This window comes from Vitis riparia, chromosome 4 (assembly GCF_004353265.1).
Source record: "Vitis riparia cultivar Riparia Gloire de Montpellier isolate 1030 chromosome 4, EGFV_Vit.rip_1.0, whole genome shotgun sequence".
Taxonomy (NCBI): domain Eukaryota; kingdom Viridiplantae; phylum Streptophyta; class Magnoliopsida; order Vitales; family Vitaceae; genus Vitis; species Vitis riparia.
This window is the reverse complement of record NC_048434.1, coordinates 3,330,368-3,352,050: the sequence shown is the minus strand read 5'-3', so window position 1 is coordinate 3,352,050 and position 21,683 is coordinate 3,330,368. Positions and strand designations below refer to the sequence as shown.

Here is a 21,683-nt window from a genome sequence, read left to right as displayed (position 1 = left end):
CCTTGGTAGTGTGATGGCCTGAAATACGCCTTTCCATTCAGAGAAATGATTCTTTTCTATTTGGAATGTAAGACAGATTAATAGAGAAAAATTTAAGCCTAATTTTAATGTCTTGACATGCATACACTGCTGTAATTTGACACAATATTTACAAGGAAGAAACCACATTTACTAGTTGCAGTTTAAGTTCAATTTTTTCAAATTATATGTGGCTAATAAATGGCATCAAAAGGTTTGAAATGGAAAAAGAAAAAGAGGGTGAAAAAGACAAAAAAGGCAATGCCCAAACAGAGGCTTTACTACAACCCTTCTAAGTTACAATCTTGACCCTTGTTTGCTTAGACATGTAACCCTGCAGCCAAACACTCTCTTTTATCAACCCATTGCAAAAACCCAAACCCGCCAAGAGGGCAAGAACTGAGAAAATAAAAAATATGGGCTTTGTCCTTAGGGTTTTATCAGTAGCTAAAAGGGGTTTAAGGCCTCAGTTTGTTCTAATTCCTTGTAGATCTCAACGCTTGTTTTGCGACAAGCCATTGGTTTCAAATCCTTTGCTCATCAAATTACTTCAGGAATCCATTTCTCGGATCAAAACTGTACTCGATTCAGAGGACAATTTTACCTTCAAAAGTTCAGATTTCTCCTGGGATATTCTCCTCACTACTCTCAAATCTTCATCTCCTGCGAAAGCTCACCTGGTAATTATAGTTTTTTCTCCTTCCCCTTTTTTATCTTCCCTTTTCCTCGGTTTTGTTGTTGAGAAAGAACTGAGATAAACAAAACGAAGAGAAATTTGAATCTTATGCTCTTTGAGTGCTGTAGAATGGCCAATGCTCTATTTGGTAGCTGAGAAACACACAGAGGAAAAGAAAGGAAATTTTGAATCGTGTTTGAGTATTAAAAATCGAGTGTAAAAAAAATTATTTCTCATTTCTCATTTATGTTTGAGCATATATTTATGTTGATTGAGGGTGAGGAATTGTTGGAATTATTTGCGTAGTTCATTGCCCTATCTTTCATATTCTGATTTTTCATGTATTTTTTTGTTTGGGGTTTGAATAATTAAAGAATATGGACTTCCATGTTTGGAACTTGCTCATTTGCCGAACCAGGGCTGTGTTTTCTTAGTTGGTGATTTCTGGGTTTAATGTTTTTTTGTTCAGAATCCAAACATGTCCAAAATTCTGAATTAACAAATTGCCAGTTAGCTTTTTGTACCCTGATTATCCAATTTTCACAAATCTTGTGAAAACTACAATATGCTTCTGCTCATACTTTCCCCCATTGTTTCATTGTTTAGGTCTTGGAATGGAGATTAGAGAAAATGGTGAGAGACAATGAGAGGGACCTTGTGCCTTATTTGGAGTTGATATTTCTATGCAGCAAGGTCCAAAATGTCCCATTTGCAATGCAAGTCTTTAATTCAATGGAGGCTCATGGAATCAAGTTGACTTCTTCTGTTTTTAATGCACTGATATACACTTGCCTGTCTTCAGGTAATGTAATGACAGCCCTTAGCTTATTTGAGATAATGCAGAGCTCAGAGAACTGTAAACCCAATTCTGAAACCTATAATACTTTCATATCTGTGTACTCAAACTTGGGAAACGATAAGGCCATGCAGGCATCGTACTTGGCCAAAAAGGGTGCTGGGTTCTCTGCAGATCTTCGAACTTATGAATCTCTCATTTCGGGTTGTGTTAGATCAAGAAATTTTGATTGTGCTGATAGATTTTATGAAGAAATGATGTTATCAGGGATCATGCCTAATGGGCAGATATTGGAGAATATACTCAGGGGCCTTTGTGAGCAGAGAAGCATTAGTAAAGTTGAACAGCTCTTAAAGTTTATGATGGATGGTGAGTGGGAGATTAATGTGCCAATGGCAGAGAAGCTCATGGGGTTGTATTTTGAACATGGGACAGTGGAAAAGATGGAGGAGCTGCTTCTAAATTTAATGAACTCGAATCAAAGTTTTGAAGTCTTGCAGCAGGTGCATTGCGGAATTATCAGGATGCATGCCATGTTAGATAGATTGGATGATATGGAATACTCTGTTGGGAGGATGTTAAAGCAAGGGATGTCATTCAGATGCCCAGATGACATCGAGAAAGTGGTTTGTGCGTACTTCAGGCAGGAAGCTTATGATAGACTGGACTTGTTTTTGGGACATATAAAGGGTTCTTACAAGTTAACAAAATCAACTTATGACTTGTTGGTTGCTGGCTATCGAAGAGCTGGATTATCTGAGAAACTGGATTTGGTGATGGATGGTATGAAGTTAGCTGGATTTTTCTAACAACATGAATAGTGGTGCAAGCAAATTGTCATCTGTTATGTACTTGTCCCATTTAAGCACCAAGTTGGTTGGATGCAAATGGGTGTTCCTACCGAGTGATCTGACTTAAAAGGGTTCAACCAAAACCAAGGCTAACAAGGGGATGCAAGAAATGTTCAAGGTTAGAATGCTTCTTGTATATTTGAGCTCCGAGAACACAGTTGGGAACCTCCTCAAGAAGAACGAGCCAGTGATGACAATAGAAGGGAAATAATTGTAGACATACTAAAATGTTCAAGGGTCCTCTCTAAACTTTTCAATGAGAGGTCATGGAGACATTAGGCAAAGCCCAATAAAAAGCAAGGAAGGAGTCCCTTTGTACACAGCTAAGAGTTTGAAGCTGTGGAGGGTCAGTAGACATTTTATGAGGAGATGAATGAACAAAGGCATACCATGCCACGACATTTCTACTATAAGTGGCCTGAAAAAGGTAAGATTGTCTCCGATTGGGATAATACATATTCCATTGTGAGGTGAATTGGGGAGCCATTTGTAGATTTACCAGTATGAACAAGTAGACAATAACCATTTGCACTATCTGGATGAAGTCTAAATTCTATGGGATTAATCATGTTTTCTTGCACTAGAAAGGATGCATAAGACCTTTGCTAATTTCCGAGGCATATAGCTGATACTGCAGAAGTCTTCTGTTCCTCTTCAGATGTAGTTTTAGGCTAATTTTTCCGGAACTATTTGTTCACCTTGGGATGTAAATTTAGGTAGTTTTGCAGAAACCATTCATTCAACAAACACTCGGTGCTTCATCATCATATTGTTGCACTATCCTCTGTTCATTTGTTAGGATTTCCACCATATCCAGTTCTCCTATAGAATTGAATGAATTTATAATTCCATTCTTTTACTCTCGATGCAGAGTCATCATTATTAAAACCACTTGCTATACTGGTTCAGGGCTGTACTTCAACTGTGAGCCAAAACTCCAAAAAATCACAGTGACTTCTCTTGAACTGCTGAGGAAAGACCTAAGCTCCCAATTAATACAAAATAGTTGTTTGGTTCAGCATTAATCACAAAATGAAATTGAAAACCTGCAGCTCAATTTCCAATGTTATGTAAAATGTAACATAACAGGGTAAATAAAAGGACAAAAGGGAAAAGAAAGATGAACAGACATTCCAAAACCCATCTCATCTTCTGATGATTTGATATAGGGACCAAGTAAAAATTGCAGAATCATAGAATGTCACAAGAGCTTTATTGAAAAATGGATGAAGAAACCCAGGTGGTAAGCTTGTGAGGGGCTTCATAACTTCCCATATTACCAGCTTTAAAAATCCAAGCTGGCATTTTCGGGTTCTTGATAAAACTTCTCAGACATGTATCTTTTGCTATATTAGCAATGGGGCTTGGAAGGAAAGCGGAAGAAGAAATAGTTTGGGAGAGGGAGGGATCATCCACCTTGGCCTTCTTTTTCTTTTAAAGCCAGGAAAGATGTGAACCATTGCTTCCAAGGAGCATCTTGCTGCTGCTCAACCCATGACAAAAATGAACTGTCCAACAAACAGAAGAAGTTGACGTAGAGCAGTTGGTACCTTACGGGAATGAAACGGAAATTCACAACCTGAACGATGGGCCATATTCCCCCTTCCAGAATCAAGGCTGGAAGAAAATCCCTCTTCACATCTTCCTTAACTTGAGCAACACTCTTCCCAGTAGAAAACCCCATGTAGCTGAAAAACACAAGTAGATCCAAGGGCCCAAAAATGATCCCATCAATTGCTACTTTAGCAGCCACAAACCGGAAGGATTTTGGTTGCAGTTGAAGTCGATGCCTAATCAATCGGTCCAATCCTTCATACCTGCACAAGGGAAAGTAAAATGAGAATTGAGACAACATTTACTGATTTCCATTCTATCTTCCTCTTGAAAAACTTATTTTGACAACCTAGCAAAATCGTCGGTATGAGGATCCTGCTAAACTTACATTGAGTTTTGGAAAATTTTAGTTTTTTTGAAGTTCTGAATAAGGATCACACTATAAAATAAGGTCAAATGGACCAAGTTCAGGATGTTGGAAGAATTTTCACGAAATGTTTGATGGGATTTTGTTATTTACTCTGAACATCCCACATAATAAGCTGCATTTCTTCTTTTTCTTCTTTCTTTTCCCTTTTTTTGGTTAACCATTTTTATGATCCCTTCTTTGAAGTCAAGTTCCTCTATCAACAGTTCTTCAAAAGGCACTCAGATTAAGTCTTGGAAGAATAGATCTTTCAAGAAATCTTTTCTCCAAGGGCAAACTCGAACTTGAAAGGTTTACAAACCATGCAATCCAAGTATAAAGGCAGAAAGTTAAGGAAGCCCATGGCAACCACAATATCCATGAGCTTAGGAAAAATTCCCCAAAATATTTAAACAGTATATAAGCAAGTCTTTCTGTGAAAGTCAGGGCAAAGCACTAACCAGAAGTGGCCAACTGGTCCAACAAATCCAAACCCAAACAAGCTTGTGGTGGCCACTCGTCTCCAATTGATCTTTAATTCCTTATCTTCATCCTGTTTTATGAAAAGAGTATCATTCCATTAAACCACTGATTAACAGTTAGGTGCTTAAAACTTTCCAGTTATGCAATTTGGACAACCAGATGTTCCTACTAAATGTAAACATGAGGTTTGAGAAAAGGAAAAATGCAAGTATGCCAAAATATTCATCTCTATTTCAGATTACCACTATTGCAACAAAAGATTTCCTCTTTTATGCGGAAAAGGCCCATATCAATAAATTATGATTTTATTTATGGGTAATTCCATGGTTTTAAAAACCGGACTAGACTGTCGACCGGTCACGGTTCTAGTCCGGTCCAGTCAATTGGACCGAAAATATGTCGAACCGGAATCAGACCGGTGGAACCGGCGGTCTGACCGGCGAACCGGACGAACCGGCCGGTTTCATTCAAACCGGACGGTTCAATTATTATTTTTTTAAAAAAAATTACAGTGATCTGCACTGGAGGTGAAGAAGCTGTCGCCCCCAACGCGCCATGACACTGACGCTAGCTCCCACCGGCGGTATCTTCGACCATTACGCCACTGCAACCATCCCCCTCTACTTCCCCACCGCTGAAACCACCCCCCCTTTTCTTCCCCCTGCTACAAAACCCCCTCCCGGTGCCACAAACCCTCAATGAATGAAAGCCCAGTTTAGATTGTTTTTGGTTTTTAGCGGATGCCTCTGTGATTTTCCAGTAATGTTCAAGAGAGAGAGAGAGAAAGAGAGAGAGAGAAGGACAGAAGGGGGGAAGAGAGAGAGAGGGAGAGGGGGGTACAGGGGTGCAGGGGGGAGGTGGGTGGTTTATAATAATAAATTAATAATAATAATAATAATAATGTGTTTGTTCATTGTGCCAAAAAAGAAAGATAAAAAAAAGACACATGGTATCATCTCTGTGAACCTTGTAAAATAATGAACAAACGCTCAGATTCAGATTTCTTATTGCACCACTTCTTGATTCAAGTATTTTTTTTTTTTAGACTTGTCCAAACTTCTTAAAATAGTCATTCAAATGAAGACCAAGAAATATATATGATTTAATGGTAAAATAAATATTAAAATTTTAAATTTTAAATTAAAATTATGATTTTAATTTAAATTTCTAATTTGAAACTAATTTCTTGATTTTTAAATAAAATTTTAATTTTTAAATAATATATAAATTTTTATTTTTATTTTTATATTTATTTTAAATTTTAATAATTTATAAATTATATATTTATGACGTCACCGGTTCGACCGCAATTCAACCAATGAACCATGAGCCGATGACTTTTCCAGTTCAATGACCGGTCCGGTTCTGAAAACATTAGGTAATTCCTTAATATTTTGTTAATTCGCAATAAAATATTTTCTTTGTGCACTAGTAAAAGAAACATGTTTCTTTTTTTGGAGAGAGATGCTATATCACCAATCAAGTCACAAGTATCTAACCTATTCATAATTACTGATTTTCCACAAAGGGAAAAGGGCAAAGAAAATAAAAACAGAAAAGTATGAATAATCTAAAATTATGGAAACTTGTTCAAGGGATCAATATCCACACTGAATGAATCATATTCCAAGAGATCTCCAGATGGGAAATGCATAAGCAAATTGCCAAGGAATCATAGCAATGATGCCTTTATAGAACAATGAAAAAGAAAGAATTATTTCAGATCCAAAGGGCCTGATCCGTAGCCACTTTGAAAGTAAAGAGAATGTCCAACAAGTATGACTCTTCGTCTCATATAAAGCAAGCACTGATACTAGATTTAACCAACAAAAATCAACAGAAAGGAAGTGTGAGAAATATGTCATTTGAGGAGAAATCACCAACACTAAAGGCAAATCTCCTATCATCATCTCACCCTTTCCCTCCTATGATCATACTAACAACAAGTTAGCAAAACCTTCTCTCCAAACGGATTCATCATTCAGGTTAGCAATTAAACTGACTTAACATCTCTGGTGTCTTCTACTCTGCAGTTTTTTCAAGCAATACTTCCTATCCTTAAAGAGGACCCCATCCAAAAAACAAAAGAATATCCAGTGAAATGGATACTTAAGGAACATTCAAACAACATACATCAAAGTTCCCTTCTCTTTGATATTTTGCCTTAATATTGTGATGTCAAAATCTAATACTTTTCAACCATGAAAAAAATATCTGAGTTGTGCCAGAGCCCAGAAATGAAATTTCTAAAAAAGAAGCAGAACTCAAAGTCATATTCGAGTGTTCTTCCGATATCTTGAAAGATGGACAATAGGGCTTAAAGAACTATCTGTGAAGCTTACCCTAGGAAATCTACATCCCATAGAGGGCTTAAGCAGGAACATATGGTGAATATAGACTCTTTCACTATCAAACCAAACAACAAAAAGGAATAAAACAAAGAGAACATTGGGAAAAATTAACAAAAACTTCAAGAACAATGAAAAATATGCTGTGGTTTTTTCTGAAATCCCCCAAAATTACCAAACCAAACCACCCCGAAGTCCCTTATTTGCCAAAAACACTGAATGAAAAGAAGAGAAAACAACTCAGAATCTCAAACCTTATGCTGTTAGGTTTCCAAACAGTGAACAACAAAAATTTCCCAAATAGTCCATGAGGTCTACCAGTCGAACTCAGGACACACAAGGCAATAAATCAAAACAACCATTCACAAGATATGGAAAAGATGATTAAATCACAGACACCCACTTGCCCAAACAAAGAACCAAAGCAAATAATTCACAAGAAACGGAGAGAAAATCACAAATATCAATCTGCCCCAAACAGTGAAAAAGAGCCAAACCTGAAAACACGGGAAAATGAAGAGAAAATTTGGGGTTCTGCTGATGGGTACTTACTCCAATTTGGTGATGTCTCTTAGCTGTGGTATGAGTGATGGTCTGCGCACATATATCACCAAACCCCCAAATCAAACCAGAGCTAATGATCTGGGTCTTCACTGGATGTACAGCCAAACAATCCTGATACCATTTCCACAGCCTCAACAGCTTCATCTTACAGAGAGAAGGAATCTATAGAGAAAACGAAAATGGGAGCTTCTGATTGTGGATGCTGGGAGCTCATGAATTCTTGAAAGAGCCTTGAAACAGGGTCTGAATATTCATTCGTATATTTGTGTTATATAAACTCAATACTCTCTTGGACTATTGGTAGTGAATTCCTTTCCAATAATTTTGAATTTTTTTTCTTTGTCTTATTTGACTTTTATCCTAATTTTAAATATGAAAACAAATTCATTTTAATCTATATATATATATATATATATATATAATGAAAATTTGAACAATATTAGTAGGAATTGTAAACTTGTAGCAAATCTTAATACATATTTATATAAATTTGTATATTCATATTTATATTAAGGTAACAAAATTTGATACGATTTGTTAACACGACACAAACTTGTCAACATGATACCAACCCAACATGTTTTTTGTGAATTTGGGTTAAGTATAAATGGATTTGAACCAAATTCGTGTTGACCCATACAACCCGATTAATAAACAAGTAATTTATGAGTCAACCTATATAACACGAATTTGGCTCAAATTGCTTCATTTAATTATTTCATTATTAATCTAATTATATTTTAAAATTATTTAACTTATTTTAAATTTATTTTTAAATAAATAAGTCAATTGAATTATAAACATGTTTGATTAAAATATTAATTATATAAATATATACAAAATTTAACTCAACCTAATTCTTAATTACAAGGACCTTATTATTAAATGAGTTAGGTTACATGTTATACATGTAACATAGAAAAAAAAGTAAAGAAAAAGTCTTATTCAACTTTAAAAAAAAAAAATTTGATACTTAAAAATTAATCCAAACACAATGAAAGAAATACTTTATAGATTAAGAAACTAAAATCATAGTCAAATTATATTAGTATAGTTCTAATTTCTTTTACAATTTAAATATGTAAATGTCAGGAGTAATTTTTTGTTTTTTTTTCCTGTGCTGGTGTCATCTTCTTTGCTATATAACATGTGGATAAGCTTTTGCTACTGGGATGTTATAAGGTTCAATGCAGTCCAAGTCTACAACACAGGAGAAAAACACAAAACCCATATCTCCTTCTCTCAATGCTTGCAAGTTCTGAGCTCATCAGGTATCACATATGCAGCATATTTTTATCTTCAACTTTTCCTTTGTTGGATGACTGATTATTTGCCGTCTGTTTGGGTGCTGAGGAAAATAAAAGGAAAGTGAAATTCTGAGTTTATTGCTTTTTTCTAATCAGGTTCCATGTGGTTGAGAAAACCAGCTTTTCTTTGAGTTTAGATTTCTTCTTAGTGGATTTCTTGTGAGTATGAGATCATAGAGATGAAGTGGGTGTTCTTCGTGAGTTCGTATGTTATTTGGATTGGGAATTTGGAAAGTTGCTTTGAATTTCATTCCATTCTTTTATTGTTTTCCATGCCTTTGGGCAATTTGATTGCCGAAATCATGCAAGAACAAATTCCCAGATGGGATTTTTTGGTGAGTTTTCATAATGCCTGGATTCCCTAATATGTTGTATTGATTTTTGGAAAATTAGGGCATCTTTGATTCCATTTTTGAGGAGAGCCTTCTTTTTTCTTTGTAGGAAAAAGAATTGAAAATAGCAACGAAGAACTGTTTAGAAGTTCATTTCCATACTGTTTATGAAATTTTTCTCTAAAGAGTCCCTTTTTCTTTATATGTGGGAAAACTTGATAAGAAAAATATTTTCCATGCTTTCATTTCCATAAATTGGTTAAAAAGGTGAAAATGGGAAAATGGCCTGTTTTAGAAGATCTTCACTGTTTTCCTTCGCATGATTCTTTTAAAATGCTTGAGTTATTACAAACCCTAATTTATAAGTTGGATCTAAACATGCATTTACCCAAGGAGAAAATTTTGGTCCTTATATTTTCTGTTCTTGCTTCTTCTTTTTTTTTCTTTTTTTTTTTCATATGGGGGATATATACTTCTTAGTTGTTTTTCATCATTTGTCATTTTTCAGTGCAGTTGGTGGGCTTGACTCGGTCTAACTTGTGCACTCGATCTGCAACTCACTGATAAAAGTGTTATCTTCCTGGGAAGTTCTTCGGCGAGAACACAAAACTGGACAAAGTCAAATTTCCCCATTGATTGTTGTATAGTCTGTGTGAAGTTCAATCAAGGGATTGTGCTGGCAAAGGCAGACCCAAGAGGACTACATGGAAGAATCCGGTAATGAGAGGGCTCATTCTGATGCTCCCACCGAGCATCAGGATGGAACTACTGATGTCAAGAAAGAAGAGGTTGAAGCATTACAGACCGAGGTATTATTCGGCAATTTATTTGCTTCAGTGTCTTGGGTGTTTTACTTGGTGCTTTTGTAGTAAACTTTGACCATCCTGATTAGATCCAAGTAACTTGAAATTGGTAAGGCTATCAATAATATGATAAATCCTTGTTTTGGAGATCTTTGGGCTCTTAATTACTCAATAATGTATTTTTATTAAACAAGAGATTCTTCCTACTCAGTATTTTATTTATTCATTGTTGCACTTTGTTTTTATTTCATTTATTAGTAATGTAAGGTTGAGATGTACTTCTCATGTTACGTAACCGATACGGTGATACCTTCCAAACTAGCTAAAGAGAGAATTACATATGATATCAGTATCATTCACTGTTCCTTTTGGAACAGAACTTTGGGCAGCCAAGTGCCACAAGTATTGCTCTAATGAGAATTTTAAGGAGAATTAGAGGAAATAGTAGAAATGAATTTATTTGGAATATGTCAGAGTTGGAAGTTTACATAAATCTTCTATAAGTCAAACTTTGATTGTTTTGTGATTTTAATTTTACAGGAAAAGCGTCGAGATGGTAAGCACGAATTACATCCAGTTTCACAATCTGCTGATCCCCAAAGTCAGGTCCGCTGCATTTCTTGTTTGAGCAAAACTAGTTGCCGAACTGTGCGCTCAAGGACAAAACTAATGAACATTATGATAGAAAAAGGGAGGCCCCAGGAAGTTCAGTCCATTTTGGATAGTATAATTGAAGGAGGTCATAAGCCATCCTTGGTAACATACACTACCCTCTTGGCTGCATTGACCATCCAGAAGCACTTCGATTCCATTCACTCAATTATCTCTCAGGTGGAAGAAAATGGAATGGAGCCTGATTCTATATTCTTTAATGCTGTTATAAATGCTTTTTCCGAATCTGGAAATATGCAGGAAGCCATGAAATACTTCTGGAAGATGAAGGAAAGTGGATCTAAGCCCACTACAAGCACTTTCAACACATTAATTAAGGGATATGGAATTGCTGGTGAGCCTGAAGAATCTCAGAAACTATTAGAGTTAATGTCTCAAGATGAAAATGTGAGACCCAATCTGAGGACTTATAATGTACTTGTAAGAGCATGGTGTAACAAGAAGAACATTATGAAGGCATGGAATGTGGTCTATAAGATGGTAGCTTCTGGTTTGCAACCCGATACTGTTACTTACAACACAATAGCAACAGCTTATGCTCAGAATGGAGAGGCAAGTCAAGCTGAAGGGATCATTTTAGAGATGCAAAACAGTAATGTGCAGCCTAATGAGAGAACATGCTGTATCATCATAGGTGGCTACTGTAAAGAAGGGAAAATAAAGGAGGCTTTACGGTTTGTCAACAGGATGAAGGATCTTGGGCTGCAGCCTAATCTTGTTGTTTTCAACTCACTGATCAAAGGCTTCATTGATGCTGTGGACAGAGATGGGGTCAACGAGGTAAGTCTTTATCTTATGATTATGGTTTCATTGATTTCTTTTTGTTTGTACAAATGCTTTTCTTGATGATGCCTGAAGGTGTATTTACCTTGATACTAATCTTCACTACTTCGTTCCACCTTTGCCTGCATTTTATTATTAGAATGCACTATTGTGGTACGTGACTTAAAGAATCCTTTAGTATAGGCAGGTAAACAATGTTCCCCACAGTAAAACAACAATATGGCAATGATCTTTATAAAGTTGGATGATGTTAAAGATGGCTTTTATTCTCTGGCGGTTTGACTTCTCAACTTTTATTAATTTTAAAGCACCAATTGGACTAAAAGCTTAAGTTGTTAGGTAATGACCAACAATGGACTTCATGCCAACTCGCACATCTTAACACCCTGCCCCACGGGTGCTTGGGGTAAAAAACATTGGTTAGGTTTGAACATATGACCTCACATAAACCAAGGCTCTGATTCATGTGAAGATACAAATTTGACCCAAAAGCTTAAGTTGTTTAGTGATGGGCCAACAATATATATATCATGCCATTTTGCTCTCCCTAATAATCAATATCAACTGTTATAATTCTCATTGTATATGTGCCAAATTCTCGTTGATGACAAGGATGTGTCATAAGGGTGTGCTGAAACTGTGTTTTATGTCATTTCTTAAACAGTTGCTAACAATCAATAGCAACCCTTACGATGCTAGAATATTGAAACCATTGTGTGTGTCAAATTCTCATTGATGACAAGGATGTGTAACAAGGGCGTTACTGAAATTTTATATTATGTCATTTCTTATCACTTGCTAATTTGGTGATAGAAGCAGAGAGTTTGAGTTTCGGTATATAAGCCATTGATTTTTGGGTGTTTTCACATTAGCCTTGCGCTTTGCTGGATGCTTTTGTTTTGGCCTGAACAAAAATGTGACAAATTTCTGTTATTGTCCAGCAATACCTGCTTTCTTGCTTTGCATATTTGACAGAAACTTGACTCTGCTTTATAATGCAGCTTACCTGTTTGCCTGTTCGTGTCCAAAATAATGATTGTTTTTTAAGACTAATCATACCGAATCAACTTTTTTTTTTAATCTCACCATTTCTGGGAAGACGAATTAAAAGAAGAGAAATTTGATATTTTGATTAGGCATTTGAATCCCAAATCATGTTTAAGGTTTCAAGGTTCCTCTTCTTTTCCTCTCTTCTCTCAATCAAGTTGGAGAAAAGAAAAACATTCAAATATCTTGTATGTTTTGGTAACCTTATAATCCAAAAATTTTGCACTATGATCTTGGTTAGTTTTTATTTTTGAAATGCTAGTTGGGGTTTTCAAGGGAAAATGTTCTCTCTAGAACAAGAAAAGAAAATATGCTTATACTGTGCTTCAATATCACAGGTTCTAACATTGATGGAAGAATTTGGGGTCAAACCAGATGTGATTACATTTAGCACCATCATGAATGCATGGAGTGCAGCAGGGTTCATGGATAAGTGCAGGGAAATCTTTGATGACATGGTAAAGGCCAGAATACAACCTGATGCACATGTATACAGCATCCTAGCTAAAGGTTATGTGCGTGCGGGAGAACCTGAGAAAGCTGAAGAAATCCTGAATGCCATGATTAAATCCGGTTTCCATCCTAATGTGGTGATCTTTACAACCATTATCAATGGATGGTGCAGTGCCGGGAGAATGGAGTATGCGATCAAGATTTTTGAGAAGATGTGTGAACGTGGAATAGCTCCAAATTTGAAGACTTTTGAAACCTTAATTTGGGGATATGGAGAAGCAAGACAGCCATGGAAATCAGAGGAAGTGCTCCAAATCATGGAAGAATTTAATGTTCAGCCCGAGAAAACTACTCTCTTGCTTGTCGCAGAAGCCTGGCGTGCAACCGGATTAAAGAAAGAGGCAAATAGAATATTGAGTGCTGTGAAAAACGAGGAAATGACCCATGAAGCAGACAGAGAAGACAAGATACCAGTGGGGAGCTCGGAGAAACATTATCAAAAGCTAAGTGCCTCATTTCCAAACCAGTTACAGCTACCAAATTTAGTTATAAGTGATCAAAAAGGTTCAGGTTCTGCTACCAAAAGAAGCCGGATGGTGTTGGGAGACACTGACTTTTCACTGGAGAGTTCATGGACTGCTACCAGATCCTTGTCTCTTACCCATAGTTGTACATTTGGGGCAAGATCACCAATTATCTGCCAGAAGCAGTCTCATGGCCAGTTTTGTATGTATAGTCAGCTTGCACATTCATGTCCACTGGTGTTCTTGAACTGAATGAAAGACAGGAAGCGCTACTCTTAGATGAAACTCTAGGAACTGAATATACACTTGTAAAAGAGGCTGGCTGTTCAACTGCTGTAGATAGTGAAAGGACATGAATCCTGCAAGATTCAATAGGATTCTTGAGTTTCTTTTTGGGCTTGCTGATTATGCAAATCAATTTGTTGTTTTCCATGTACCTAATATTCACAGTGAATTCACAAATTTCTTGACAAAACAAAGATATGCTCTTTAAATTTTAAGTGAACTAGTGGAAATGGTTACCACTATGAATGTTGTTCTCCCTCTCTACAAACAAAGATGGGCAAACAGAAGGATCCAAAGCCCAGGTATGGGTACATAATTTGAGGAAGTCTTTAAGTACATTTTGAGTTGGAATAGGCATATTCAAAGTTGCTAATCATGTATGGATCATCAGATTTGAGTATTTTTCCAGGCTGTATTCTGATGATGAAGAAACTACTCCGAATGATCTAAGTATGATGAGAAACAATCTGATCCAAGACAATCTTTAACCATGTAGATAGAGGTGGTAACCCCACTTGAACCTTTAGTCATATATGAGATAACATAGTGATTGAAGCTCCACTGATGTAAATACCCTAATACAGGTGGTAACCCCCTTGATCAGAGCTATCAACATCTGAGTTACAGGTTGATTCATAGCCATGCCTCTTTATCATTTGCATCTCGCCGGCATGACCGATGATGTTGTCTGGGCCTCCATACATCTTCACATTCACTTTCCTCAATTGGTACTTTCTGAATTGCCTCACTAGCACCATCCCTGTACTTAAAAATATGGCCATTGTGCAGCCTCCCCCTAAACACAACAATACTGCAAACTCCCACCTGCTACCTGGTCCAGGAGGTATAATCATCCATGTAGCAGCCATGTAAGCTGCTGCCATAAATATCATGGATACCCACATCACTTTATGGGTAAAAACCAGTAGCCTCATCATGGATGTTCGCCGATAAGGAATGACACTGACAAGAACAATGACTATGCTCAGAGACAGGAACAATGCTAGAATGTTGCATACCATGAAGACCTTGAAAGGAGTTTGTTTCCCCAACATGGACTTCCCAGTCTCCTGATTAAAACCTCCAGGAGGGTTTATGCCTGCGGAAAACGTAACAGTTGCCACTAAAACTGCAACAACTGTGAATTTGTTTCTAGCATTGCGCAGACCCTCATTCTGGTCAAGCAGCTTTTTGCGGCTTTGGTCATGCTTGTTGTTGTGATGTTGGACAGGAGAATCTGGCATCATTTTTGGCCAAGGAGATGCTACATTTAGGCTGTTTAATACTCCAGATGTTGGTTGATGGTTTTCTTGAATTTCTGGTGATGCAGGTGACAATTGGCTACATCTCTTAGCCCCAGCCTGGCATAATGCAGTCACAATCTCAAGTCCTGTCTTGGAGTTACTAGCATCAGATGTAATAACATCAAGAGAAGTGAAACCTTTGCAGTTCTGTGCATTGACATCCACACCCAGCTCAAGTAGGTACTTGACCATCTTTTCAATTCTCATGCCAAAAACATAGTTGACAAAAATCAATACAAAATGAATATACTAACAACTTTCCGAGCAATAAACAAGACTGAAGAAAGGACTGAAGAAGCAAGAGATCTTACAGTGGTAAGTTTTCCAGCAGCAGCAACATGCAAGATGGTGTTGCCATTTTTATCTGGGGTGTTAAGGAGTTGAGTGAAGTTGAGTTTCTCCATCAAGTACTGGACTGCTTCATACCTGTTGTTCTTTACTCCTAGGTGTAAAACTGTCTCTCCATGTTTAGTTGTCGTCTGAGCTAAATGGAGGCCAATGGCAAGTATCTTATCGATAATGTTGAGGTGCCCTTTGATAATTGCCCAATGCAGAGGTGTTAGACCATCCTTGTCTTGTAAGGAAGTGAGGTCTGGGTCTAATCTCAGAAGCTCACTTGTTACCTCAAGGTGGCCTTTGCTGCAAGCGAGGTGCAATGGTGTGCATCCATCCAAGTCCTTCTCCCTTGCAAAGTCTGGGCGTACTTTTAGAATCTCCTTCACTATATCTGTAAAATACGACCTATTTAGATACTGCTGCCTTGAATCTACTGATCCTAATGTTTTTAACATTTAAGTACCAAAAACTTTGGTAAGAGTATTTGACAGGTTGGTTCATTATGGCTCATGCAGTTCATGAGTGGCCAAATTCCGCATATTTTCAGTAGTGAATCGCCTCTTATATCATCTATCATAGACTATGTAGCTATCGTTTATTCTAGAACACTAATCTTCAAGGTGTAGTCATTGGGTAATGTTTAAGGTCAAAATCAATCTTTTTTGTCCTCAATCCTAGCCCCCCTAGTGTGAATGTGTCCAATGGTCCCACCCACTGCTGCCAAGTTTGAAATATGAGGCCTTTCCCTGGAATAATGCAGGGTAGGAGTCAAGCATGGGGCAACTTGACTTTCTGCTTTTTCCACACTTGAGCTCATGTCCCATTTCAACTATCAATCATATCATTGTCTCTAAAATATACCCTTGGAAAGGGTAAATTAACTTATTGGCATGTAATATTGTTTCTCCTTAGAAGCATCTGTATATCAAATCTATTCTGGGAAAATTTAGTGAAATCCTTTCTAGTAAAAAGCATGTTTACCTGTATGTCCCCTTGAAGCTGCAAGATGAAGTGAAGTAGTGAAGCCATCCAATTCTAATGCCAACAGCCATGGATGGTTCAGAAGCTGCTTCACTACATCAAGCCTCCCTCTGTCACACCCTACATACAGCGCAGTCTCGTTATCCCTGTTTACCTTGCCAGCGATCAAGGGATCGGTCTCCAGCAGAAGCTTTACAATCTCTGCTCTCCCCTCTCTGCATGCTTCATGCAGAGGAGTGTCCAGTTTTTCATTCCTCGTTGCTGCCAATTCAGGACTTAACTTCAATATCTCTGCTGCCAATTCATGGTGCCCCAACCTTGCTGCTAAATGCAGAATGGTGCTTGATGATCTGGGAACTACTTGTTTGAGGATATCCTCGTCTTCTTGAACAAGAACAAGGAAGGCCGATACATCGCCCTTTAGAACTGCCTCATGGAGCCGCTCGTCCATGTTTCAAGCTATGGGCTAGAAGAACAATGGTGGAATTGAACTTGCAGGAATGAGTAAAAGTTGAGTTCTCATAGACAATGGGCATTTACACAGAAGTTTCTCAAGAAAAATCCATAAGAGTTGGTTTTGAACTAACAATTTGACATAGAAATGTGAACTTCTATAAAACGCTTCGCACGTCACATGTGGACACCTTGACTTTTGAGGGGGACAGGAAAATACCAAACGACAAACAGGAAACGTTGAGGAACAATTCCAACCACAAGCTATGCGGGGTATTTGTGGTTGGCCTTTTCACAGCTGAGATCCATGAAAAAATTCTGGGCAAATAATATTCTCCATACATGAAGAAAAAACCAGCAACAAGGTTTTGCAAAGTAACAACTTGATGAAGAAATTTCCATTTCTTGGTCATTCTGGAACTTATAGCAGAGCTACTAAACAGCTACATTTTACAATTCATCTGAACTGGTTGTTCGGGCCAAAATATGGATATGGGATTAACTAATTGGCAGGGCGTTCCGATCATTCACCATGAATTTGATCTCATGTTTCATGAGAAAATTCAAAATCCAAACTCATTTATCCTTCAAAACAGGCAACAAAGCAAGAAAAGAAAAATGGGTTCACACTTAGATTTATCTTCAACATATGGTTTGGGGCGTATTCTTTTGGGAACTGATCCAGAACATGTACGAATGAAGAAAATCCAAATTTATGGACATTTAGTCTTTACAGCAAGCAGTGTCAAGCTTTCATTTACATAAAAAGTCCTCAATAGAGAGCTTGGGAGCCACCCTCTAGGGCCTATCATGGCATCTTTTCTCCATCATGAGTTCCAACTCACAGCTCAAGAAAAAGGATTCTCTGCAACCCCAGTTTGGCATTTTCCCAAAGCCACTCTAGTTTCAGAATTCTGACTGGAGCAGTTAAGGAATTCCTTTAAAAAAAAGAACGACAGCAAGACTAGTATGCAACTAAATCCCTCAAAATAAGGCCCCCTCTTCAACAAACAAAGCTAAACTTGGTTATTGAGTTGTGTCTGTTTTTGTATGCAAGGTTGATACTTCTTGATTGGAAGGTTGAGAAGGAACTCTACTGAGAAGCCATACAAGAAGCACACCAATAAGAGCGCCAGACAGATGTGCGATGTGATTGATGCTCTGTATGGAATAGCCTCCAAGGAAAGTGCCTGACAATCCTGTTGAAGCTTGGGCTGCTTCCATCACCTAATGTGCCCAAGAGAACAGTACAAGAGTGGAGATTAGCATGCCTCGAGAAGCATAGGCTCAATAAGAACTTTCAGGGACATGTATCTCAATAAATGCAGTAGTAATTCGGTGGAGAAAATAGCAAATCTATTGTGTATCTAGTTTTTTTCTGGCAAATAAGTAGTTGATGTAGGTGACAAAAACATACAATTTTAGAGGCTCAAACAGTAGAAGGTTAGCAATTCTATTATATTCATCTGTTGCATAATAAAATATAGGGCATGAAATATACCACATCCCAGAAGAACCGGCTAATCTGGCTAAGACGTTAGTCACCACTTATGGAAATAACAATGTGACTATTTCTAACCATAGTACCACATAGAAGCATGCATAGACTCAGGCAAAGAAAACCCATAAGATAGCAAAGAAATATAAGAATCCATAAACTTCAAGACACCATTCTCTACAGGATCAAAAGCAAAAGCCTTCCTTTTTCAGCATAGATGAAATAGTTGTAAATTGTACTAATGATCAGATAACACGATAATAGCGGTATGATTCCCCTGGAACTACTTATGTGAGTTTCAACCCTTGTTATTTGTAATCACATTGGCGCGTTCATTCTAATTTATGAGAGATGGAACTGTTTACCTTCTCTATAACAAATTGGCCCAATATGAGTACTTCAAGTATCTTCCTCCAGTCCCAGGATATCTATGATAAACACCAATGACATCAAAAGGCTCACGCAAACTGGTTTCATAATAAGTTAAAAAATAGTACGATTTGGGATACCTTCACAAGGACACTAATTGCAAATAAGCCAAAAACAGCACCCGAGGCTCCAACAGAAACTGCATTTCTGGGTAGAACCAACCACGAGACAAGGTTTGCTCCAGCACCTGTAAGAATATAAGAAAGCCACAACCCAAAGTTTCCTTCCTCCTCTTCAACCAGTTTTCCTATTTGATGAAGAAAAGTACAAAAGTAGTTTATAATCTATTATATCATAAGTCAAGAACCTAGCACTAACCAAAGAGAAGAATAAAAAACCTACCAAAAATATACAAAAAGAAGAGGTTGCTGGAAAGATGGTTCCTGAAAACAATACGTGGTGAAATACATTAAAATCTGAAAAACAAATGTGGGAGGCTAGTTTCGTGTGATGACTAATTCATAGGTCAGAGTTACAAACTTTTGATGAGGCAACATGGAAAAGGTTACATAGCCTTGTAAGTAATATGTGATATCCAAGTACATGTATCCTTGAACAGTATAGGGCCTCACCAATTAGCATGACAGAATGTTGCCGTCACAAACTGGTACCAAGCAGGCCAATTGTGATACAAGTATAGGGTTTTGATGGCCCGAACCTGAAAGAAACGGAAAGAAGGGAACGATGTAGAAAATCAGGGGTCAGCATGACTTTTCCTACCATCTATTACAAGAAAACTCATATTGTTGTTCTTTCCCTTTAAGCTGCACAAATTGATCTCCAGATTTATTCAGCATCTCCACATTCCAAAATTATATATCTTAGGAAAACACTCCTACATTCCATCAGTCTGCTTGATAAATGATTTTGACAATCCTATTCACCATGTGCTATATTATAAGGGACTTTGTGGGCATTTCATTTTCTGAATTTCATATGGATGCTTTTTCACCCCTGCATGAACAATGAATGTATTAATATGTTCATGTGCCATGATGGTTCTCCCATATGCAAATCATAGAAGCCAAAATGGGTGTGAACAGAAGCAATAAGAAATGAAATTATTGTCGAGGATGATGATACAAGATAATGACTCTAGATAGAAATAGAACAGAGTGGTGAAAGTAGCCACCCTCAAGTAGTTGGACTAAGGCTTTATCAAGTTGAGCGATATATTAAAGTACCAATGATAGGCAAAATTATTTAATACCTGAAATAAATGATCTGCCACAAATATTCCAAGATTAAGAAGAATGATCCAGAATATTCCATTCACTTGCCTCTGTGGTTTCCATTTTCCGCCTGACTTCCCAAGTTCCATCTGCGATGTCAAATCTAATAAACAAATTATAAGGCTTTCATGTCACACTGAAAGCACAATATGGTCTATGCTTTCTTGAAACCAAATTCAATAATTCATTCAATTTTCCTAATACTCACTTCAATTATTTCCAAAACCAATTTTCCAAACTCATCATTGTTCAGCTAAGTTTTGGAATTGCTGCCTATTATTTTACCTAATTGATCTTGGTGCCTTTTCAGCCCCTGGCCAGGATTGAAATTCAGCCAAACTAGTCACAGCAAGCGGAGAAATGTTGAGATACCATACATGTAGAACATAGAAGTGGTTAAATACACTGTAAAATAAACTGGAGATAGCATGAAACACCGATCAATATGATTCTCCAAAGACACAAAATTCGATATGAGGACACTAGATACTACATAATACACACACACACACACACACATATATATATATATATATATCGAAACTTAGGTCTGTCACGAATTCAATTCAGCCCTCCCATTACCCTTGTGCGTTTGGCATGTGGGAATGGGAACCGAAATAAGATGGAAAGGGGGTGAATCACAATACCATGGAGAACCGAGGAATCAAAATCCTAGTGAGAGTGGGATTTGGTTCTCTACAAATGAATTTTTTATTCCTATTCTCGTTCTGAAAAACAATCCAAACACATTAATGAATAGGAATGGAATTAATTTCCCATTCCCATTTCTCTATTCCAGGGTTCCAAACACGACTTAAAGAAAAGACCTCAACAAGCAATGGCCTTTTTGTGTGTTTAGTACAATTGGGTACTTCAGTAACAACCTACACGTTCCAAATTCTCCTTCCTTTTCCTTCATTTTCCCAACATCCAAAATCTTCACATACCCAATCACTAACGCCCATCATAGTCAATTTCAAACCAAGTGTTCGTGAAAAGTTCCAACAACAACTCTGGGTCCCTAATTATGAACAACATCAGCTAAATAATATCTGGGTAACGAAGATTTCGACAAAGAAGAGTCAGGGCATACCTGAACCGTTCATCTTGCAGACAAAACGAGATGGGGCGGCCGAGATAGGAAGAAGGCGAGTGGGCGGGGTGAGTCTGAGAGAAGAAGAGGTGGGAAGCTTTGAGAAGGCGGCATTGATGGGAAGGAGAGAGGCTGAGGGCATGGGCATGGGCATGGGCATGAGCTTGATTGTACATGGTCTATGTGCCAGCAGGTGCTGAAACTGCCCCATTTTTGCCTGCGAGGAGGCGATTGAATGTCTTCTATGCCATTGAAGACTTCTGACCTTAGAACATACTTTGGGCCCTTGGGTTACAATGAAAAAATATGGGCTAGAGCTGGGTGATTTGGGCCTTAAAGACTTTTTAACAAACATGGACATTAATTTTATGGGCCGGTGAGTGGGGAGTTATTGGGCTACCTCGTACACATGACACTACTTGGAATTGGACCTTGCGTTCCTGAAATGGCCACTG

At 37.6% G+C, this 21,683-nt stretch overlaps 5 protein-coding genes across 9 annotated transcripts; 2 read left to right on the top strand and 3 right to left on the bottom strand.

Moving 5' to 3' along the window:
* Positions 1–115: 115 nt before the first annotated feature.
* LOC117912115 (pentatricopeptide repeat-containing protein At3g54980, mitochondrial-like) lies at positions 116–3,207 on the top strand. The gene is made up of 2 exons (XM_034826585.1): positions 116–698; positions 1,301–3,207. The coding sequence occupies exons 1-2, from the start codon at positions 435–437 to the stop codon at positions 2,297–2,299; spliced, it is 1,263 nt and encodes a 420-aa protein (XP_034682476.1). The 5' UTR covers positions 116–434; the 3' UTR covers positions 2,300–3,207.
* Positions 3,208–3,304: 97 nt separating this feature from the next.
* On the bottom strand, positions 3,305–7,948 carry LOC117912116 (protein Mpv17-like). The gene is made up of 3 exons (XM_034826586.1): positions 7,685–7,948; positions 4,763–4,854; positions 3,305–4,158 (listed from the first exon to the last, which is right to left on the bottom strand). The coding sequence occupies exons 1-3, from the start codon at positions 7,838–7,840 to the stop codon at positions 3,750–3,752; spliced, it is 657 nt and encodes a 218-aa protein (XP_034682477.1). The 5' UTR covers positions 7,841–7,948; the 3' UTR covers positions 3,305–3,749.
* A 913-nt stretch (positions 7,949–8,861) lies between these two features.
* Positions 8,862–14,122, top strand: LOC117912119 (pentatricopeptide repeat-containing protein At5g25630-like). Of its 4 annotated transcripts, none has more exons than XM_034826595.1 (5): positions 8,895–8,967; positions 9,100–9,338; positions 9,849–10,144; positions 10,679–11,590; positions 12,979–14,122. In XM_034826595.1, the coding sequence occupies exons 3-5, from the start codon at positions 10,040–10,042 to the stop codon at positions 13,867–13,869; spliced, it is 1,908 nt and encodes a 635-aa protein (XP_034682486.1). In that variant the 5' UTR covers positions 8,895–8,967; positions 9,100–9,338; positions 9,849–10,039; the 3' UTR covers positions 13,870–14,122. The 4 variants fall into 4 exon arrangements, with proteins under 4 accessions (XP_034682483.1, XP_034682485.1, XP_034682486.1 ...); XM_034826593.1 differs by having other exon boundaries at positions 9,844–10,144; XM_034826592.1 differs by lacking the exon at positions 9,100–9,338 and having other exon boundaries at positions 8,862–8,967; positions 9,844–10,144.
* On the bottom strand, positions 14,112–17,491 carry LOC117912120 (ankyrin repeat-containing protein NPR4-like). The gene is made up of 3 exons (XM_034826596.1): positions 16,524–17,491; positions 15,518–15,933; positions 14,112–15,398 (listed from the first exon to the last, which is right to left on the bottom strand). The coding sequence occupies exons 1-3, from the start codon at positions 16,972–16,974 to the stop codon at positions 14,478–14,480; spliced, it is 1,788 nt and encodes a 595-aa protein (XP_034682487.1). The 5' UTR covers positions 16,975–17,491; the 3' UTR covers positions 14,112–14,477.
* A 152-nt stretch (positions 17,492–17,643) lies between these two features.
* On the bottom strand, positions 17,644–21,464 carry LOC117912121 (rhomboid-like protein 11, chloroplastic). 2 transcript variants are annotated; one of them, XM_034826597.1, is made up of 8 exons: positions 21,229–21,464; positions 20,421–20,474; positions 20,114–20,238; positions 19,476–19,561; positions 19,246–19,286; positions 18,984–19,150; positions 18,840–18,902; positions 17,644–18,203 (listed from the first exon to the last, which is right to left on the bottom strand). In XM_034826597.1, the coding sequence occupies exons 1-8, from the start codon at positions 21,437–21,439 to the stop codon at positions 18,003–18,005; spliced, it is 948 nt and encodes a 315-aa protein (XP_034682488.1). In that variant the 5' UTR covers positions 21,440–21,464; the 3' UTR covers positions 17,644–18,002. The 2 variants fall into 2 exon arrangements, with proteins under 2 accessions (XP_034682488.1, XP_034682489.1); XM_034826598.1 differs by lacking the exon at positions 20,421–20,474.
* Positions 21,465–21,683: the final 219 nt, after the last annotated feature.